The sequence below is a fragment of the Podarcis vaucheri genome (assembly GCF_965113315.1).
Source record: "Podarcis vaucheri genome assembly, chromosome: 3".
Lineage (NCBI taxonomy): Eukaryota > Metazoa > Chordata > Lepidosauria > Squamata > Lacertidae > Podarcis > Podarcis vaucheri.
Window position 1 is genome coordinate 117,816,962 of NC_138761.1, and position 22,956 is coordinate 117,839,917.

Consider the following 22,956-nt stretch of genomic DNA (forward strand, 5'->3'; position numbering starts at 1 on the left):
TACTTTCACTGGGGCTTGCTGATGGTAGAGAATACAGTGGTGCCTCGCAAGACGAAATTAATCCGTTCCGCGAGTCTCTTCGTCTTGCGGTTTTTTCGTCTTGCGAAGCACGGCTATTAGCGGCTTAGCGGCTATTAACGGCTTAGCGGCTTTAAGAAAAAGGAAACAAACTCACAAGACGTTTCATCTTGCGAAGCAAGCCCATAGGGAAATTCGTCTTGCGGAATGACTCAAAAAACGGAAAACCCTTTCGTCTAGCGAGTTTTTCGTCTTGCGAGGCATTCGTCTTGCGGGGCACTACTGTAGTACAAAAACATCCATACCCAACTGTGCTGCATGGTGACATAGACTAGGTATCAAATGAATAGCAAGATGTACAATTGCTCTTACCTTGCTGATAAATGTTGGCTTTAACTGAGCAGTGGCATAACATGGATTGAAGTATCTACTAAGTGTTCTCTGTGGAAGACAGAAAGTTTGATTTGTAATACTATTGAGGAGAAAAGTCTAATAAGCACGTGAGCTAGTAAGAACCAACTAAGGCATTTAGAAAGGCAACACGATCATTTTCCATCTTCATATTTAATAATACAATCATTTAAAAAGTCATTTTACTATTTATATCCCACCCCCTTTGGTACAAATAAGGTGTGACTGATTTAAAGTCAAAACAAACATCTGCATACTTACTGGTGCAGGAAGAGTTCTGTATCGCACGTAAAAAACAGCAGCAATTAATGCAATGTCCCTTAAAATGATCATAGATGTAAGAGGAACTGGAAAAAAACCCATGATATTTGTTAACATAAGCATGCAGAAAGGCAGTTCAAATCCTAATACATACAAGTGTACAGTGGTACTTCGGGTTACGAACTTAATTTGTTCCGGAAGTCCGTTCTTAACCCGAAACCATTCTTAACCTGAGGCACGCTTTCACTAATGGGGCCTCCTGCCGCCGTGCGATTTCCGTTGTCATCCTGGGGCAAAGTTCGCAACCCGGAGCAACTACTTCCTGGTTAGCAGAGTTCGTAACACGAAGCGTTTGTAACCCGAGGTACCACTGTATAGCATCCAAAGACCCATCAGCACATAAAGTAATTTTTAAAAATAATTTGCTTTCTTTTATTTAGTCTAAATTTAGGGCATTTAGTTTGCTGTCCACCTATTGAATGCCACACATTTAAAACACAGCATCTTGAGGTCAGGTAGGGAATACAAAGACCCATTGTTTAATATGCACTGGCTGCTATAAAAGTACAACTGTAAAGTGAATAAAAGTCAATTATTTTTTAAATAAAACCATAAAAAACATACATTTTCCTTAAGTAATGTCTTGACTAGTACCAAAACCCAGTGGTTAATATCTATACAGCAATCAAATTCTCATTCAGATCCATTGTTAATGGAGGCTTTTTCTTGGCATTTTTTAGGATACTGTTTTAAAATGTGTGTTTGCATACGTAAATAACCTTATTTATATATGCCACTACTGCGGCCCGTGTTTTGTTAGCCCAAAAATGGAAAATGAGTGATGTCCCAAGTAAAGAAGAATGGCAACTTAAACTGATGGAATATGCGCAGCTTGCAGACCTAACATATAGAATAAAAGAACAAGAAGAACATATGTTTAAAGAAGATTGGAAAATGTTTATTGATTATATGGGGGAAATTGTGTACACTTGAAAACGTTGGCAGCATTAAGATAAATTCAACAATGTAAATAAGTTTTGATGGATGTAATAATGGAATACTGAAAGTTTTAGTTTATATTGTTATGCAAAATGAACGTCATTGATATTTTAAGGTTGTGTAAAACAGAAAATTTAATAAAACTTATAGATAAAATGTGTGTCTGCTGGTGCTTTTAACTGTATCTTTTGGTGTGTTTTTCATTTTGGTTAGGTACTGTTTTTGTAAATATTTCTAACTTGCATTCTAGAAAGGTAGGACAGAAATCTCAGAAGCAAACAAATGCAACAGAATTCATGAAGGAATACCAATTATCATTTAAAGCCACCACTCTCTACGAATATGAATTCAGTAAGTGACTTCAAGGAAGGACATGGATTAACTATACTTACTTTTCAACATAAGTCTTAATACACTGCTCTGCAGGTGGGTGATTAATGTGAACCATGTCATCACACTGTCTGGATACTATATTGTGAGGGCAAGCTGGGAAGCTATGGGTGGTCTCCAGATAACTTGCTCCATCAGCTTGTGCAATGTAATTCCCTCCAAATCTGTTCAGGGGGTTCCCCAAACCCCTGGAGCAGGTTTGGGAAGGGGAAGGGGGAAATTATATTGCACAAGTGGCTAGCCTTGTACTGACAGAATGCGTTTTTTGGATATTGCCCTATAGAATTAAAGTGATTAACTATTCAAGCCATTCAACAACAAAATTCATCTGCTTACCTGGAATAAGATTTGCACAAGTCAGGCTAATGTACAGGACGCTGATGAGAACTTTATCAGCCAGAGGGTCCAGGGCACTTCCCAAAGCAGATTTTTGGTTGGCCCAATTTCGTGCAATAAAGCCATCCAACTGAAAATGCAAGTTGAACAGACAGCTAAGACAATGTAACTCTTTTAATGGTACTATTAACCTTGGCCAGAATTGAAAGAGCTTATTCAGGAGTGCCCATAGGCCAAGACATGCCAAGTGAGATTTCTGACTCCCCTCAACCCTTTGAACAGCAGACATCTGAGCATGGCAGCATGCCATATCACAAACTACTTTTGAAAGTCTCCTTATTTCGGGAAGATTAGTACAGGCATGTTCAGACAGGACTTGGGTGGTGAGGGCTGGCAGGAATGGAATCAAAATGGGGCTACTGAGAAACAATAGGAGACTATTAGCACAACAGGAGGTACCCAAGGCTTGCAGAAATAGCAAATATATATATTGAGCTGAGCATACTCAGTAGCTATGAAATATTTAGTATTGGTTAGAAAAGAAAAACATAAACCAGGGGTTGGGGAGGAGGAGCGAGAGAATGAAATGATAATAATGGCCAAGTACAATGACACAAGCATTTATTCTTAGAGAAATGGTTTGTTTGTTAAAGTCATGCTTAAAAAAACAAAACCCAAGTAGAGATTAGAAGCACACAGTCAAGAAAATTGTAAAAAGTTGGTTTCAACATAGCCAGTCTCTTATCTTAAGCTGCAAACGAAAAGAATGGAAAATTCTCTCTCTACCTATTGAATCATATTATTCCTATAAAATAAAAAGATGTACAAAAACTAAACCTAAAGACATTCTCATTTCTTCTGTAAAACGTTTCAAAATGGTATGCTAAAACTTACCAAATCTGTTATTCCAGCCAGAGTAAATACACCCAATGCAATATTGAAATTTTCTTCAACAATCAAGTAGCCCAAAACCGGTGCCAGACCAATCCTTGCCATTGAGAGTAAATTAGGAATTGTCCAAGGGTTTTCATACTGGAAAGAACAAAATAACAGGAAGTAAGCTTATTAAAAATCAAATACACATTACCTCAACTCAGTCTGCTTGGGTATTGATTTTAGCTTTTAGAATGAAAAGCAGGCGAGGAAAGGCTACACATAAACAATACCCCCAAAAAATGGGAAAACACATTCAGGTGGCTAAGACTCCAGTCCTAACCCTGCTAACCTGGAAGTAAGCTGTGCTGAAACAAAAGGACTTACTTATAGGTAGACATGGCTAGGACTGTAGTATACACATGTGAAAATATTGCCCTAGAGAAAGTCTTCCCAGTTTAGAATCTGAAGTGATGTTTTGACATAAAAATATTTTCAAATAAACAAATCCCCATGTAAAGAATGACAATTCAGAGCCAATTCGCACACTGCTTTCTTTCTAATTCAAAACGGAATGTATGAATTGGCTCCACTGAAAGTAGCAGGCTGGAAGAAAGGAAGTTTTCTGTAGTGATCTATGATGTCTTCTTATGTTCAAGCTACTACTTAAACACAGTGGTCACTAATGTACTCTCCTTCACTGGAGATTTTTTTAAACAGAGGTTGGACGGCCAGCGTGTCAGGGATTTTTTAGCTGGGATTCCTGAATTGCGGGGGATTGGGCTAGATTACCTTTGGGTTTCCTTCCAACTCTATGATTCTATGTACGTTTGAAACAGGCATCTGCAACCACATATGTGCATAGCAGTTTGTAAAGAAACTGCTGAGTTGATGTTTACACATCACTACGTCACTGGACAGCCTGTAATTGCAGGCAGGCATTAACACTTCTACTTTTTCACTCCATTGGTATATTTCAATTCTCCATATGGAAACAAGGTCCTGCACATGAATAAGTCTTCCAATAAACATGAATGGCCTATATCCATAATAATATAATTTCTGAATATTTGAAATGGGGAAATAAAGAAGGTATCAACAGCCATTTTTAAGATCTCAAAATGCTTTTTTTCCCCACTGAAGCAGCTGCTTCTTTCTTCCATCTCCACAAGCAAGTATAAGCTTATACAGTGGTACCTCGGGTTACATACGCTTCAGGTTACAGACTCCACTAACCCAGAAATATTACCTCGGGTTAAGAACTTTGCATCAGGATGAGAACAGAAATTGTGCTCCAGTGGCGCAGCAGCAGCAGGAGGCCCCATTAACTAAAGTGGTGCTTCAGGTTAAGAACAGTTTCAGGTTAAGAACAGACCTCCGGAATGAATTTAGTTCTTAACCCGAGGTACCACTGTATATGGAAAGCTAAGCATAAAACTTTCCAAACTTAGAATCATAGAATCATAGAGTTGGAAGAGACCACAAGGGCCATCGAGTCCAACCCCCTGCCAAGCAGGAAACAAACTTAACAATTGCAAGAGTTCTTAATCACATGGGGTTGGAACCTGACATGATTATGGAGTAGTTTGAACCACTTTCTCTGTGGATCTGCACCAGATTGCAAAGGGAACACTTGGTACCACTGATGTCAGTCTCCATCAGGCAATCTGGCAGACCTACAAAGGAAATCATTTCAAGCACAGGTGGAAACAAGTCCAGGACAAACACTGCAGAACACATTATTAGAATTTGCCAATGAGGAGATCCTGGAGTGTGCCCAAAATAGTAAGGAGAAGGAGTTTCTCTAAGGTCAGTGGGAAAGACGTTTTCACTCATCACTACAGTGAGACTGGTACACGAGAGAAAGGGAAGCCAAGCTCTTACTGAAGCAGGCGGGCTGTATACAAGCCTGTGTGTTTGCATACCCGCCAATATTTCTCCAATGAAAATAGGGATGTCCCATCCCAGAATGATAATTCTATTTCTACCCCACACATCTTACTGGGTTGCCCCAGCTACTCTGGGCAGCTTCCAGCATACAGTAGTACCTCAGGTTAAGTACTTAATTTGTTCCGGAGGTCCATTCTTAACCTGAAACTGTTCTTAACCTGGAGACCACTTTAGCTAATGAGGCCTCCTGCTACTGCTGGAGCACAATTTCTGTTCTCATCCTGAAGCAAAGTTCTTAACCCGAGGTACTATTTCTCACTTACTGGAGTCTGTAACCTGAAGCGTATGTAACCCGAGGTACCACTGTATATAAAAATATTAAAAAACATTAAAAAACCACTTCCCTAAATATAAGATAATTAGAAGGTACTTGAAAGTATCAAATAGGCCTAGGATTAGAATAAGAATTTTGTACAGTGGTACCTTGGGTTAAGTACTTAATTCGTTCCAGATGTCTGTTCTTAACCAGAACCTGTTCTTAACCTGAAGCACCACTTTAGCTAATGAGGCCTCCTGCTGCTGCCGCGCTGCTGGAGCACGATTTCTGTTCTCATCCTGAAGCAAAATTCTTAACCTGAAACACTATTTCTGAGTTAGCGGAGTCTGTAACCTGAAGCGTATGTAACCCGAGGTACCACTGTATTGTAATATGGATTTAAGTCAATAAGAAAAAAAGATGAAGAAAGTAAATTGAAGGAGTAAATTGTAGTAGAAAGATGATTTTGGAGAACTGTTACAAGTTGATACAATGAAATTCAGTTAGGGGGGATTTGAGGAAGTCAGTTAATAATGGAATTTAAAATGAACTTCAGAAGGAATGTGTTTTTATTTTTGTTTTTTCTTTTGTTTTCTCTCTCTTAGTATTGTAATGTTCTCTCTTTTGTATGTTTTATATGTTATATCTGTTTTTTAAAAAAGGAAAAAACCACACATTTCCCTATACAGGATTGCCTTCAGACGGCTCGGGGATCAGATAACGCCATACCCTCCAACATTTCTCCAGTGAAAATAGGGACAGCCTAAGGAAAAGTGGAACATTTCGGGATCAAATCAGAAAGCGGGACGGCTTCTGTAAATCAAGGCCGTCCCTATAAAATAGGGACACTTGGGAGGGTCTGCTGTATCCGATATCCTGGACCTATAAAAAAAAAACCTTCCCAGGCCACAGACAATTAGCAGGTCAAGGAGAGGAGTCCATACAAAGGTAGCAACTCTTTCAATATTCAAGAACATTCCTGCAGAAGTAGTCCAGCCCCGACCCTCCTTGAGCCCTACAGGCTACTTCCCCCAATGTAAAAAAATTGGGGATCTCCTAATCTTCTAACCATCGCAGGGAACCCAACGGACCCATTCGATCCACGCGCTAAATTAAATGCCCTTTCACATATGGAGGGAGGAAAGCAAAAACACAAAAACCCCTCCAAAACCTTTTTGTTTTTTCCCCCCATAAAATATTTATTAGAAGTTTTAAACAGTATATCACCAAACACATAAAACACCATCACCAACAAAAGACAAACAGAAGAAAAAACAACAAAAGGTTGACATACAATAAATAAAAATACAACATAATTAATTTCCAAAAAAACAACAACCATATTTCCATAACCTTCTTTTGGGACTTCCTCGCATCTCCCTTATCTGCATTCCCGATTATCAAGTACATTCAGCAATGCTTCACCTTCTTTCAACTCTTACTTTGTAGTTTTCAAATATTATGTCTCCATTTTCATTTCTATTTTCACATACTTGAATATCTAAATTTGGTATAATATTAAATAAAGTTTCACCTTGTTCTTATATATCCCTCATTTTCATACCCCTTTCAACTAAAGTTACTGCGTGTCAGGTTATTTTCTATCCTGCATCATCTTAGCATTCATACAATTTACAGTGTTTTTGCAAATAGTCCTTAAACTTTTTCCAGTCCTCACATATGGAGGGAGGAAAAAACCCCTCCGAAACCTTTTTTTTTCCCATAAAATATTTATTAGAAGTTTTAAACAGTATATCACCAAACACATAAAACACCATCGAAACCTTTTTTGAACGTGGTGAAACCAGGGCGAAACCTTCCTCGGGTTTGCCAAGTGCCAGAAATTCGGTTTGTGGGGGCGGTGTGTGTTTTTTTGTGCGTGTTCCCCGCGACCGCCCCCTTGACCCTCTTGTTGCTGTGGAGGCGCTATGGGCCGCATCCGGGGCCTCGAGTGGCCGCGAAGCCCCAGGCCGCCTGCTTCGGCGACGGGGTGGGGGGCGCGCGCCTCTCCCCTTACCAGTTCGGCGTATCCGCGGGGAGGCCTGGCTTTCCCGGCGCCGCGCTCCGGGTTCCCCGCCGGCCCTCCGACCCCGCGTCGCGGCCAAGCCCAGGCCAGCAGCTGCTGCTGCCGGGAGCCCGTGGGGCGCAGCAGGCGGTGAGGGGAGGCGGCGGCGGCGGCGAGCGGCGCCCGGGAGAGGAGTCCCCGGCGCTCCCTGGCGGGGTTGGCGCCCCTCAGGAACCGCCAGCCGCAGGCGCCGCCCTTGGCCAGCCAGGCCGCGGGCAACATGGCTGGCCTCTCCGCCCGCGCAGAGGAGAACCACGGCGACGACGCTGAGGGGCGGCAGCGGCGGCTCCTCCTCCCCGGCTGCTGCCCCCACCGCCGGCCGCCGCCGCCTCCTCCTCGCCCGCCATTCAACTTAGGCCGGGCCGGGCCTTTCGCCTCAGAGCGGCGCTTTACGTTGCCTTTCGCGACAGCGCCGCGCTTTACGGCGAAGCTCCCTACCTGCGGTGACGTTGCTTGGGAGACGGAGCGTCGCAGCACGTGGGAGAACGTCAGGACGCAGCCTGTGCGGGGGAGCGCGCTGTTTTGACGTTTTTCCGGTCGCCAAGCCAGCTGGTGGGGTGTTGTTGTTTTTTTAGGTATCCAGAGCTTAACGCCTAAAATGGAAGCCATGATAAAAAATAGCTTTGTGGCATGCAAACCAATAAATGACTATTTAATCAAAGCAATAAATGGTTTGAGTTTTTAAAAATAGCTTTATTGTACTCAAAACATGGGTGGCGCTGTGGGTTAAACCACAGAGCCTAGGACTTGCCGATCAGAAGGTCGGCGGTTCAAATCCCCGCAACGGGGTGAGCTCCCGTTGTTTGGTCCCAGCTCCTAGCAGTTCGAAAGCACGTCAAAGTGCAAGCAGATAAATAGGTACCGCTCCGGTAGGAAGGTAAACGACGTTTCCGTGCGCTGCTCTGGTTCGCCAGAAGCGGCTTAGTCCTGCTGGCCACATGACCCAGAAGCTGTACGCCAGCTCCCTTGGCCAATAAAATGAGATGAGTGCCGCAACCCCAGAATTGGTCATGACTGGACCTAATGGTCAGGGGTCCCTTTACCTTTTTACTCAAACCATTGAACAAAAAATTGTAACAGTGTTTTCCTTTAAAAAATAGCTTTATTCACAGAAAGCAATAAACGAATGGTTAAAACAAAACAGAATAGCTTTATTGCACACAATAAATAGATGAACGTAACAGCAGGTTGTGGAGGGAGGTGTTGACTCTGTCCATAATTTTAAAATGTCAGCAGTTTGGTTTCTTTCTGAATTTAAGATACTTCTAAGGACGCAGCAAAAGTACCTGATCAATTCAAAGGCTTCAAGACTGTCTACATGAGTAATCTTAAACCTTTGAAGACAAGGGCTGCAGCTTTAACCCAACCATGCATCCCTTAACTTTTTACTGTATGTATGGTGGCAATGCTGTTGTTGTGAGCCGCCTTAGTTCAGGCTGTGATTCACTTGAACAGCAATGGTCTACTATTCCCAAACGATCATGCAAGACCCAACCCTCCTCTTCCACCTAACCAGCAACAGGTAGGCACAACTTGGGGAACGGCACAAAGTGTTCCTATTCTACCCATAAGCAAATTCAATACATTCATGGGTGTACATCACAGTTGATACCTTCCTCTTCCATACAAATGTAATGGAAAAATAATAGCATTCTAAAACAGAATTAGTGCCCTGTGCTGGAAATTTCTCCACTATTCCCAAGCCTATGGTTGATTGTAAGTGGTCTTACAATCTTCAAAACCTGCCTTTGAAACTGGCTATGAGCCAAGGATAATTTCAATACAATATAGAACTATTTCAAAATCACGTTTCCTTCACTTGACACACTTTCTCTCCCTTTTTTTAAACCATGCTAAATATTATGGGTTGCATCCAATATTAGCTACACTTAGAATAGATCCATTGAAATGAATGGACATGACTAACTTTAAATCCAATGAATCTAACCCAAGCCTACCTTGGTTGGATGCAACCCAATATAATTACTGAGTGCATCAGTTGTTGTATTTAAACAAAATATCAATTCACTACTAGTGTGCCCAAGTTTTCAAAATGAACATTTTAAAAGGCAATCACTCATACAAGAATCATGAATGAGTTACACACTTTCATATTCCCTTCTCACATATGGCTTCTATGTCCACCTCCTGTTTATTGGTAACCAGTTTGCTGTCGTGTCTGAATCAGTGAGCTACAGTTCGAACTGAGATAAAAACTGAAAAGGAAGCCTTTTCAACCGACATGCAAAACAGCGAAAGGAACGAGTGGGGAACACAAGATCTAACAGCAAGCAGACCAGCAGCACAACTCAGCTCTGAAAACTACCACACATAAACCAAAAGGAAGCCTTTTGTGAACACAAAACACACGTGTATGTTTCTGCTTGTCTGCATAGAGCCAATGCAACATGAGAATATGCTAAGGATTTTTAATCATTGCAGTTGCAATTAAACATGTTGGATTAACATTCTTGCAGTGCCATTTGAAGGTGGGATCTTAAAACAATGCATAAGTTTCACTTCTTGTTTAAGTTTTACTTATTTACATGACTTTGAAATGGCAGCTGAAGTCATTTTCTCCATTATGATAATAACCTATCTGAGCAGGTTTCTCACATATTTTGTACCACCTGGTGTAACAAAGTACTGATTTTTTTAAAAGGTCTTTCATTTAAGCCTTGGTAGCCTTAACAGAGTATTGTGTTGTGTTCTACTGATCCTCTTCCAAAAACTCAGTTACTTTGGTTGCTGAATTCCTTCACATAGTTTGAAGCTGATACAGCCTTGGACCTTTTTTCAAGAAATAACCTTGATCATTTAAAGAGCCAATGAAGTTTTCAAAGTCAGCTACCTGGAAGAATCACACAAAGTTTATTATCTGGAGAGACAAAACACTACACATTATGCTATAAGCCTCTTTCCTCACAAGAAGTTGATATTTAAACTATTTAAATATTTTTCATCCAGAAGGGAATTTCAAAAACAATTTGTGACACAAGTATCTGCTATGTGAAAGGGTAGAAGGATCAAAAATTCACCTAAGCTAATACAAGCCTTCATCTGAAGGAGCACCTTGTTTATTTTTTTTAAGAGATCATTTTCTAGTCATTCTCTAGTTAAAGTGCAGCAGGGCACAACTCCCTCTGACTGTCCTAAGTTATCTATACAATTGTCAGTGTTCACACAGCAAAATACTGCAGAAAAAAATAAAATCTGCAGAAATTGCAACACACTTCAAGATAGTTCACAGATGTCAGGCTGTTAAAGAAGAAAGGCAAGTTTCAGTAACAACAAAGTTTGTGGCGCTGATGCTAGATGATATATTAGTAGGGCAACCAATCTCAAATACAATTTCTAAATGCATAGGCAAAGTTCAGCCATCAGAGCTGGAGCAATATGATTAAAGTCCTCTGAACCATGGAAGCAGTGGCGTAGCGTGGGGGGTGCCAGAGGTGCCGGCCGCACCGGGCGCAACATCTGGGGGGGCGCGAGTCCAGAGGGAAGGGACAAGTTCCTTCCTCCGCCGGGCTCCCCGCCGCCACCGCCAGCCTTGCGCCCTAGCGCGCGCGCCCCCCCGCCGCCGCTGTGGCTGCGCTCCACTCACTGCTTGCATGAGGAGCAGCCGCTGCAGCAGCGCCGACACTGCCACCGACGCCTGGCCGGGCACGGGCAGCCTCCGCACCCCGACGCCAACGCCATCCCCTCGGCCCAGCCACAGACGGCGGCTGCTTCTGCTGACTGGGAGGGAGGAGAGCTCCGAGGGTCCTCGCCGCGCCCTGCGCTCCCCAAAACCCTCTGAGAGGAAGCCGGCGGGCGGGTGAGGGTCTCCCGGCAGAAGGGGGCGCCGCTGGCTCCGGCTCTCAGCGCAAGTCTGGGGGGGGGCGAGGACGGAGCACGGCTGGAAGCCCCCGGACCCGGCCTGGAGGAGGAGAGGCGCTCGCCAAGCCCGGATCTGGAGCTCCACCTACAGTCCAAGGAGAGGAGGGGGCTCCGCAAATAATAAATTTAATAAATTCCTGATGAGCCTTTGGGGGGGGTCCTTGGCTCCTTCGCTCGCCCCCAGCCCCAGTGGCGTAGCGTGGGGGGTGCAGGGGGGCCGGGCGCAACATCTGGGGGGGCGCGCTCGCACTCGAGTGCTAAAATCCACGGGTTACGGGGCGCAAATTACTTGCCTTGCCCCGGGTGCTGACAACCCACGCTACACCACTGCATGGAAGTACAGATGCTGGGATCGGAACTTATTTTTTCAACCGATAATTCCAATATCAAATTTAATCCTTTCCAAATACACAATTTTATTTTTACTTACTTTTACGTTTACCTCCTTTGCAATCTGCCGCAGCTGCTGAACCTCAAAAAGGCTGTTGTAGGTTCTTTCTGCAATACGATGAAGGGCAGAAACAAACCTCTTTGCTTGCGACCTGTTGCTCATTCCGGAACCGTGTTGCGAACGATCAAAATCCAACTTCCCAAACTCATCGGAGTAAGTTCCTAACATGCTTGAAGAAACACACAGAAACATCAATAAACAATGAAGGCGTAAAATTAGGCAGAGAAGTGCCTTTGGAAGAGGTAACCCTAAGAGCAAGCTTGAAGCTGTTGTTCATTTTCTGCAGGGAATCACCAGTGGATTGATCAATTAGAGCTCTCCCCCACCTGCCAACACCCATGGCTTCTCACTCCATTCTAGTGTAGAAAACAGCTCCCTGTACCCAATGGGGAATGTGACATTGGACCTACTGTGAACACTGGAGCCACTGAATTTGAGTAGCTCAGTTTGCATATTCCTGCCCAGTACAGTGAGTGGAGGGACAGCCCAGTTGAGGATCCCCTCCTCCCTGCAGGAAAATGTGTACATATCACTGAAATAAATAAAAGCAAAAGACCTTTGGTTTGCTGTAAATTGAGTCTTATTCTGGTGCATACTACCTGTATTTCATTATTTCTATGACATCTTCAGCGTCTTCTTTGGTGGCCTTTTCTTTTAATTCTAACCTTGACCGTGCCTTAAACAAACAAACAATAATTAAAATGGGTTTTACCCAAGTCATACTCGAAAGTAGACCTGCTGAAATATAGCGGCCTGATTAACTTAAGTCCATTGACTTCAATGGGTACTCCAAGTGGGATTTAGTCAGCAATAACCCTTTGCAATAACCAACCTAATTTATTCAGATCAGAAAAGCTACGTGAAAGGAGTTCACAACAGCAGCTGAAAAATACAGACAAATACACACTACATCTTTCAGCTTGAATGTGGATATAGTTCAGCAAAGCTGCTGAATTTTGTGGCATTTAGGAAAGAACAGAACAGAACAGAACTCCATCCGTGCTGGCAGAGAACACAAGCTTCATACACACAAGGCCCCAGGTTTATTCCCTGGCGTCTCTACTTAAAGGACATCAAGTAACCAACCTGGGAAATGTCCCTGTGCCAAGACCTTGGAGAACCACTGACAGATGGAATAAGTAATGCTGGACTAGAGGATTCAATGGCATGACCCAGTTTAAGGCAGTTTCATATAGTTTAAAATTAAAGAGGAAGAATGGGGATTGTTCCATTTAGCAAGCTGAAATGCTTCTGCTGAAGAAATTATTAAAAAGAGCACATCACTGAACTCCTTCCTTGGAACAAAGGCAGGTTAGAGCATCAACGTAATGGATTGGGGAGAGAGAAGTAAAGTTGAATCAGTCACAAGATATTGAAAGAACGGATAATCCAGGTTACACCAGCAGAATCGTATTTAAAAAGTGAGATATCCAGTGGAATATCTCTATGTTTGCGAGATCTTTTCTGGAATAACGTCCAGCATGAGGCATTAAATTTTATCTCTACTTTGAGGCTAAAGTTACAAGGGATGTATGAGGGAGCCATTCAAGAAACGGAAGACAGTGAACATGGCTGAGCCCAGTTTCTTAACTATGTTGTTGTTGTTGTTGTTTAGTCATTTAGTCGTGTCCGACTCTACGTGACCCCATGGACCAAAGCACGCCAGGCACTCCTGTCTTCCACTGCCTCCCACATTTTGGTCAAACTCATGCTGGTAGCTTCGAGTGTTAACTTTTAGTATCCTCAATTTTATTTACAGAAAAAGATGGTAGAAGTGTTTGGTTTTTTTAAATAAAAAAAGATGGTGAGAGTTTTCCTTGCTCTCCTGGAATCTCAAGAATCTGGCAACTCACATTTGATCCAAATCCAGTCCCACCAATTTGATGGAATTACAGTGGTACCTCAGGTTACATATGCTTCAGGTTATACACACTTCAGGTTACAGACGCCACTAACCCAGAAATAGTGCTTCAGGTTCAGAACTTTGCTTCAGGATGAGAACAGAAATCGTGCTCCGGCGGCACGGCACCAGGAGGCCCCATTAGCTTAAGTGGTGCTTCAGGTTAAGAACAGTTCCAGGTTAAGAACGAACGAATTAAGTACTTAACCTGAGGTACCAATGTACATCTATTTATTTAAATTAGGGTTTTTTTAAAAGAAAATATTTGCGCTGCCTCCCAACGCCCACATTAAAATCACTAGCATTTGGGCAGTCTGTCACTTGGCAAAACTTTCCTATTGCAAGAAATCCAAGCGGCAAGAAATATAAAATGAAAGGAAACCTCTGTAAGACGTATCAACGATTCCAACTGTCGTGTGGTGATAGGTGTGCTGTCTGCTCTTTGGCTTTGTTGTCGGAGTTGAAGGTAGAATTCCTGGAGGACCTGAGCAGCCTCTGGAGATAGCGTGGGGTGAACGTACTGACGGGCATAGCCAACATACTTCCTCAACAGCTGGTGCGGAACTGGGTCAAAATTTTCTCCCGGAACGACCTGACGATTGAAAACACGCTTTTAGGTATTATGGCATTCCGCTCAGCTGTGGAAGTGGACAGTGCCATCAGATTTCAACCATTGTGGCTCCCACAGGTAAGAGTGGGAGTGAGAAACTTGAGAGACCCAGGCTGAAGTCTCTCACCTCATGTAAGTCACTCTGCCTCACAGATCCTCACAACAGAGGGTAGATTGTGAGAATGGCTGTAACACGTGTAAAAACACTTTGAAGGATCAAATGCTACATAGCAAACACAATGGCTGAGAGCTCTACCTCTCTTTTAAATCAGAACCAGTGAAGGTGGTGAAGGTCCTGTGTGAGTGTCTGGAGGCGGTTGGAGGATGGATGGCGGCTAACAGATTGAGGTTGAATCCTGACAAGACAGAAGTACTGTTTTGGGGGGACAGGAGGCGGGCAGGTGTGGAGGACTCCCTGGTCCTGAATGGGGTAACTGTGCTCCTGAAGGACCAGGTGCGCAGCCTGGGAGTCATTCTCGACTCACAGCTGTCCATGGAGGCACAGGTCAATTCTGTGTCCAGAGCAGCTGTTTACCAGCTCCTTCTGGTACGCAGGCTGAGACCCTATCTGCCCGCGGACTGTCTCGCCAGTGTGATGCATGCTCTGGTTATCTCCCGCTTGGACTACTGCAATGCACTCTACGTGGGGCTACCTTTGAAGGTGACCCGGAAACTTCAACTAATCCAGAATGCGGCAGCTAGATTGGTGACTGGGAGCGGCCGCTGAGACCACATAACACCGGTCTGGAAAGACTTACACTGGCTCCCAGGACATTTCCGAGCACAATTCAAAGCGTTGGTGCTGACCTTTAAAGCCCTAAATGGCCTCGGTCCAGTATATCTGAAGGAGCGTCTCCACCCCCATTGTTCTGCCCGGACACTGAGGTCCAGCACCGAGGGCCTTCTGGCGGTTCCCTCACTGCGAGAAGCCAAGTTACAGGAAACCAGGCAGAGGGCTACTCCTCAGCGCCAAATGAAGAAAATTAAGAACAAGATCAGCAGAAGATAAAGTTAAGTGCATGTATAAATATGAAGAAGATCTGCAGAAGGGACATGGAAAAGAGTTAAGAGCCTCGGACAGAAGATCACCAGGTTGATGGACCATATGGAATTAATAGAAAGGACTGACAGAATCCGAGACCAGGGAGAAGAGACGGTGAAATAAGATTGGAAAAAAGTTTAAAATTTATTTAGAGAAATATTGTAAAATTAATGAGTGTTAGAAAAATGTTGGAATGAAATTACATGGCTTTAGTAGAAACGTTATAAGGAGTTAAGTTCAAATAAGTTTTAGGGTTTTAATGGTAAGATAAGGTTAAAATAAATCAAGACAGTTAGATGACAGAAAACAGTGAAAGATGGAAAGGATTTGCTGAAACAATTAATAACTAGAATACAAAAAAGGGAGGTCTGAGGAGGTCGATGAAACAAGTTAATGAAAGACAAAGATATGGAAATATTGGATGTGTTTTTAATTGTTTTTGCTTTTGCTTTTGTTTTGATGTATTGTGTCTTTTGTTTTCTTTTCTTTTCTTATGTATTGTAATGTATTGATTTGTATTGTTTATTTTTTCTCTTTTTTTACTTCTTTCTGTAATCTTTAAACTTTTAATAAATATTATTTTTTTTATAAAAAAAAAGGAAACCAGGCAGAGGGCCTTCTCGGTAGTGGCGCCCTCCCTGTGGAACGCCCTCCCACCAGATGTCAAAGAGAACAACTACCACCAGACTTTTAGAAGACATCTGAAGGCAGCCCTGTTTGGGGAACCTTTTAATGTTTGATATATTACGGTATTTTAATATTTTGTTGAAAGCCGCCCAGAGTGGCTGGGGAAGCCCGGCCAGATGGCAGGATATAAATAATAAATTATTATTATTAATTATTATTATTATTATTATCTCATGTAAGTCACTCTGCCTCACAGATCCTCACAACACAGTGTAGATTGTGAGAATTGCTGTAACACATGTAAAAACGCTTTGAACACTGAAATGCTATATAGCAAACATAATGGCTGGGATCCCACTTCCCATCCTGGGTGTAAATGGAAAGTGTTTTTGTGCAAGCAGGGGAGGATGATAGACTTCCATCCACTGGCAGATCTTTGTACTTTATGGGATATCATCAGAGGAACTGGGAGTTGGCGAGAGGGGCAGTTGCTGGGAAGCGGGGTGCTGAAAACCCCCCGTACACGAGCAGACCACCACACAGGGCACTTGAGAGTCCCAGCTACTTATACACAAACATGGGCTTCATTTATTTTGAATACTTATATCCTGCTTTATATTCCCCAAGGGTGTCAGGCTTCAGGGATTCGGCTCCCCACCCACCCACCCTTTGGCAGTAGATAAGCAGAACAAAGCGAAAGGAGTCTCTTACCAGTTAGAATTTTTAATGATCACAGCGAGAGAACAAAGAATCCATTCCTGGGGATGAAGGTGCTCCCAATTAAGGGTTCCACTCACTTCCCCCCAGTCATCCACGTCACTTCCGCGTCTGGCAACCTGATCTCACAACCACTGCGCTTTCTGTACTGCCACCTTATCAGCTCTCCTTGACCTTGGGCTGAGCGGATGGACGCTTTCCAGTGAAAGTGAGTCTGTTAACTCTCTCTCTCCCAGTTCTTCTCCTCCTAGCTGTTCACCACCCAGTTCTTCCCAACTTCTGCCTTCTGAACTATGTCCCTCTGCAAACCGCTGTTCCAAATCTATATTGTCCCACTGCTTCTGGGAAGATTCAGGATCAGGGAGATGGGGAGGAGGGTCTCCCACCATTTCTCCTCAGTGCAGCCCTCCTCAGCACGGTCCCTGACAAAGGGTCTCTCAAAAAGGGGCTTACAAAAACCCTCACAATAAAAATTATATCTAAATCTGGTATTGATAACAGAAATCTCCCTGTGGTGCCCAGTTTCAGGAAGCATTTCCTGCAATCAAACTTTGCCTTTCTTTTCATTACAACAAAATTCAGACTTGGATGTGAAAACCCCATTTAGATACAGTAACAATCTGGATACTTAACAAAAACAGGAGAAAAAATGAACAAGCGAGCTCCTAGAATTCATTTCATGGGAGCCTCTGATCATTGCCTAGAGAGATAAGATGGTATAGGGCCAGGAAATCTGAACAGTATGTACTACCTTTAATCTTTCCAACAACGGTTTGTCTGAAACGGCTTCAAGGACCGATATGTTCGAATTCTGGGAGCTCGCGCGAAGCACTACTGCACTGCTGCATCCAGTCTGTTTTCCTGCTCGCATTGCCATCACGTGTTCGGAAAGCAGGTAGTCATGATCTTCATTCGGTATATCCAGCAATATGAACACCAAGTCAAATCGCGACAATAAAGCGCTCCCCATTCTACAAGGAAAGTAAAACCCGCAAGTACAGTGCATGTTCTTAAACACACACACACATACCGCTGGGTACACTCTTTCTATAGCATACCTGAAAACATAGTGTGGAGAATTCAAAATAATTTGAGGTCTCTTCAGCAGAAGAAATTCTATATGCAAGTTTACATCAATTTGAACATACCGTACTTTTCTGTGTATAAGACTAGGTGTTTTTACTGAAAAATTATGTTTAAAATAGGGTCGTCTTGTACATGGGTAGTGCCTAGGGGGGACGTGGGATTGGTTGATGCCGCGAACTGGAGATGGTATGTAGCGTGTTATTGGTGTCTGCGGCGAGGGGTGGTGTTGATTGGGCGTTGCTGCAGCAATTGGGTGGGCAATAGACTGTTTCAGCCAGCGAGGAGACAGACGTTAGGAGGCTCTTGCGACGCATGCGAGTGTCAGCGTTGGCCAGGCAGGTGAGTGATTTTCAATCTCAACAATACAAATACAGTGGTACCTTGGGTTACATACGCTTCAGGTTACAGACTCTGCTAACCCAGAAATAGTACCTCAGGTTAAGAACTTTGCTTCAGGATGAGAACAGAAATCGTGCTCCGGCGGCGCGGCGGCAGCAAGAGACTCCATTAGCTAAAGTGGTGCTTCAGGTTGAGCACAGTTTCAGGTTAAGAACGGACCTCCGGAACGAATTAAGTATTTAACCCAAGGTACAACATGTAGGCTAATAGTTAGTAGAAAATATATAATAGAATAATGAATATCATTATTATATTATATATTTTCTACTAACTATTAGCCTACGTGTTGTGTTGTATTATTGTGAGGAGAGTGGTTTTTGGCAACCCTCCACCCCCCCCCCCGTAAAAAATCTCAACAACTCTGGGCAATCTCCCCCATTTTCTTAATTTTTAGTCCCCCAAAATAGTCTTATAGATGGGGGCGGGTTATACACGGAAAAGTGCCGTAATTTGTTTGCTTTTTGTTCAGAATTTTACAACATTCAGAAAAAAGGGGGGTGGGGAGGTGGGGAGAGTATTCACATTGAACATTTAAAAGGAGAAATAAGTACCGTATTTTTTGCACCATAACACTCACTTTTTTCCTTCTAGAAAGTAAGGGGAAATGTCTGTGCGTGTTATGGAGTGAATGCCTGCGGGTGGCGGGGGGGGGGGATCTGCTGCAGTCATGAGCAGAGGATCCATGGTTCCCCTTCCTTCCCTCCTCCGTGGTTACAAAGCATGGATCCTCAGGATTTTTGCATTGGGCTACTCCAAACTCATTGTCAGATCACATGTCTGTGGCCACAGCATGAACCACAAAAATCTACTATTTCATTTAGTATATTTTTTTTCTTGTTTTCCTCCTCTAAAAACTACGTGCGTGTTATGGCCTGGTGCGTGTTATAGAGCGAAAAATACGGTAATTCCCTCCAGAAAGGTGACCTTTCGGACAAAATCAGTGATGCAGACTTAAAAGTCATTTTTTAAAATGAAAAAAACAACAACCCTTCTTTCTTTCTGATGCATGCATTTTAGAAGTACTTACTTTAAATTCTCAGATACTGTTTTGGCCTTGTTGTAGTGTCCCCCAACTGGATTTGCAGCCGCTATGATGGACGTCCTCGCTGGCAAACTGCAAACAATACCAGCCTTGGCCAGGCTGATGCTTTGCTGTTCCATAGCTTCCAGCAAGGCTTGGGGCTGGTTACCCATCTTGTCAAACTCATCTATTCCACAAATGCCTGAAAAAGAAAACGACAAAAAGAGAGGTGTCATTCCCGTACTCTCATAAACTGGATAAGTGAAAGGCAGCAGAGAGTGAAGGCGATGCGCCAAAAACCTGTTTGAACCAGCACTTCCTACAACTGGAGCTAAGCAATCTCTATTTGAATGTGTGTGTTTAAAAAAAAAAAGAAGAAGAATGGCAACAGGTTCTGGCAAGCTTTAGCATTTGCCATTGTCAGGCTCCACAGGCATTGAAGTGGGCTGCACATATACAGTTACTCATGCCTTAAGAGAGAATATTATGAAAATGATTTACAGGTGGTACATGACCCCAGTCAAGCTTGCAAAGATCTACCATTTGCCCGATAATAAATGTTGGAAATGTAAAGAAACTGAAGGCACTTTCTTTCACCTTTGGTGGACGTGCCCGAAGATTAAGGCCTTTTGGGAAATGATATACAATGAAATGAAAAAGGTACTTAAATGTACTTTTCCTAAGAAACCAGAGGCCTTTCTCTTGGGCATTGTCGGCCAATTGATGTCAAAGAGGGATAGAACGTTCTTTATGTATGCTACAACAGCAGCAAGAATACTCATAGCAAAGTATTGGAAGACACAAGATCTACCCACCTTGGAAGAGTGGCAGATGAAGGTGATTGACTACATGGGACTGGCTGAAATGACTGACAGAATCCGAGACCAGGGGAAAGAGACGGCGGAAGAAGATTGGAAAAAATTTAAAATTTATCTTAAAAAATATTGTAAAATTAATGAATGTTAAAATGTTGTGGTTATATAAAGTAAGGGATTACAGCTGTAAAAGATTAAGTAAAAGAAAAGAAAGGGAAAAACTGGATAAAATCAAGGGGAAGGATTTGCTGAAATAATCTGGGGAATTGGAATGCAGAAAGGGGAGGTATGGGGAAGTCGATGAAGTAAGTTTAAGAAAAAAGGAGTTGAAATTATACGTGTTTGTTATTGTATGTATATTTTTGTATTGTGTGTATTGTATGTGTTTTCAAAAATTTGTGAAAATTTAATAAATATTTTTTTAAAAAAAACATATACAGTTACTCATGCCAACTCACCCATCAGATTATCAGTGCCAGAAGTAAAGCCAGAAGTGATCATCTACTTGAAAAGAAGAGGGACTTGATGCAGACTAGAGTGGTCCGATGCAGAAGAGGAAAAGGTTCCTGCCTGCATGACAAGCTATGCCTGATGAAATTCCCTCATTTTCAAAACTATAGAGAGTGGAGAAGACCTGGAGATGCAAAGAGGTAGAGGGAACGTTCTTCCATATGTAGTAGACTTGTAAAAGGGTAAAGGAGTATTGGGAAATGATCCATAATGAATCGGGGGGGGGGGGTTTAGAAGTAAAGGTAAAGGTAAAGGGACCCCTGACTATTAGGTCCAGTTGTGGCCGACTCTGGGGTTGCGGCGCTCATCTCACTTTATTGGCCAAGGGAGCCGGTGTACAGCTTCCGGGTCATGTGGCCAGCATGACTAAGCCACTTCTGGCGAACCAGAGCAGCGCACGGAAACGCCGTTTACTTTCCCGCAGGAGTGGTACCTATTTATCTACTTGCACTTTGACGTGCTTTCGAACTGCTAGGTTGGCAGGAGCAGGGACCGAGCAACGGGAGCTCACCCCGTTGCGGGAATTTGAACCGCCGACCTTCTGATCGGCAAGTCCTAGGCTCTGTGGTTTAACCCACAGCGCCACCTGTGTCCCTAAAAAGTACTTTAAAAGTACTTTCCCCAAAAAACCAGAGTCCTTTCTGTTGGGGATAATTAGGGCTGAAATTCCCAGGTGTAAAAAAAGGTTGTTTATGTATGCCACTACTGTGACCCATGTTTTGCTAGCCCCAAAATGGAACACGAGCAAGGTCCCAAACAAAGAAGAATGGCAACTGAAGTTGACAGAATATGTACAACTTGCAGACTTAGCATATAGAATAAAAGAACAAGAAAAACATACGTTTAAAGCAGATTGGAAAACGTTTATTGAATATATGGGAAATAATTGTATATAGCTGGAAACACTGGCAGCATTAAGATAAATTCAACAGTGTAAATAAGTTTTAATGGATGTAATAATGGAATACTGATTGGTATTGTTTTTGTAAAATATGCAGGGATTTATTATGAACCATGGGATTAAACCAGGGATATAACCAGGGATTAAAATGAACCATGGAAAGAGAAGAAAGGAAGTCACTGATATCTTAAGGATGTAAAATGAGTATTTTAAATTGTAAAACAGAAAATTTAATAAAGTGTGTGTGTGTGTGTGAGAGAGAGAGAGAGAGAGAGAGAGAGAGAGAGTATAGACCTGTCCTCATTTGCAACTGGCCACCCTAATTCAGCCAATCACCATGGTACTGTAAGTATTCTGCCCACCCTGTGAGCTGGAGAGAGAGAGAGAGAGAGAGAGAGAGAGAGAGAGAGAGAGAGTATAGACCTGTCCTCATTTGCAACTGGCCACCCTAATTCAGCCAATCACCATGGTACTGTAAGTATTCTGCCCACCCTGTGAGCTGGATCATCTTCCAGTAGAGTATCAAATACCCAGACGGAAAAGGTAGGGAAAGCAACTAACTTCCTACAAGATCACAAATGAGGAATTGACTAGTTATAGCCATCTGTGTTGTGGTAGCAAAGTCAATGTGAAAAAGTGCTTTGAAGGCTACAGCCACAGTTTTTATAAGATTTTTAGAACTAACAAGGTAATGTACCATACCAGCTACCAGCTGAAAGGATTATGCATTAGCTCAAAGTTTCCAGCTACACAGAGGATCACTTCTATAGTACCTTGATCTCCCAGCACAAGGGCACCAGCTTCCAAAGAAAAATCTCCAGAAGAACTGTCTCTGGACAGAGTTACAGTCAGACCAGCTGCAGTTGTCGCATTGCCACACACATACACACCACGAGGTGCAATATTGCATACAGCCTAAGAAACAAATGGTAAAGGCTAGTTTTGCACGCTATGCATTTACTTATACTAAAAAGAAGAACATCCCCATTGAAGAATATACCGTATTTTTTCCACCATAACATTCACTTTTTTCCTCCTAGAAAGTAAGGGGAAATGTCTGTGCGTGTTATGGAGGGAATGCCTGCGGGTGGCGGGGGGGATCTGCTGCAGTCGTGAGCAGAGGATCCATGGTTCCCCTTCCTTCCCTCCTCCATGGTTACAAAGCATGGATCCACATGGATCCTCAGGATTTTTGCACTGGGCTACTCCAAACTCACTGTCAGCTCACATGTCTGTGGCCACAGCATGAACCACAAAAATCATACATCCACTATTTCGTTTAGAATATTTTTTTTCTTGTTTTCCTCCTCTAAAAACTATGTGCGTGTTATGGTCTGGTGCGTGTTATAGAGCGAAAAATACGGTACATCTTTTCCCTGAATTCAGACTGAAAGGGCTAAAGTATACTTTTAAAAAACACTTTGGATGTCGGTAAGAAA

General features: G+C 42.9%; 1 protein-coding gene across 3 annotated transcripts in view; it reads right to left on the reverse strand.

The window, feature by feature from the left end:
- MCM8 (minichromosome maintenance 8 homologous recombination repair factor) overlaps positions 1–22,956 on the reverse strand; it is a 44,814-nt gene that overhangs the window by 4,008 nt on the left and 17,850 nt on the right. The window contains exons 13-22 of one of the 3 annotated variants that reach the window (XM_082216350.1): positions 22,291–22,432; positions 19,298–19,493; positions 17,537–17,756; positions 14,172–14,381; positions 12,489–12,565; positions 11,869–12,058; positions 3,310–3,447; positions 2,416–2,545; positions 691–776; positions 391–459 (exon numbers count right to left, since the gene is read on the reverse strand). In XM_082216350.1, the coding sequence (XP_082072476.1) occupies positions 391–459; positions 691–776; positions 2,416–2,545; positions 3,310–3,447; positions 11,869–12,058; positions 12,489–12,565; positions 14,172–14,381; positions 17,537–17,756; positions 19,298–19,493; positions 22,291–22,432 (1,458 nt within the window). Of the gene's footprint in view, positions 1–390; positions 460–690; positions 777–2,415; positions 2,546–3,309; positions 3,448–7,511; positions 8,184–8,641; positions 10,411–11,868; positions 12,059–12,488; positions 12,566–14,171; positions 14,382–17,536; positions 17,757–19,297; positions 19,494–22,290; positions 22,433–22,956 lie in introns of those variants that run through there. The other 2 variants (XM_082216348.1, XM_082216349.1) reach the window with 2 other exon arrangements.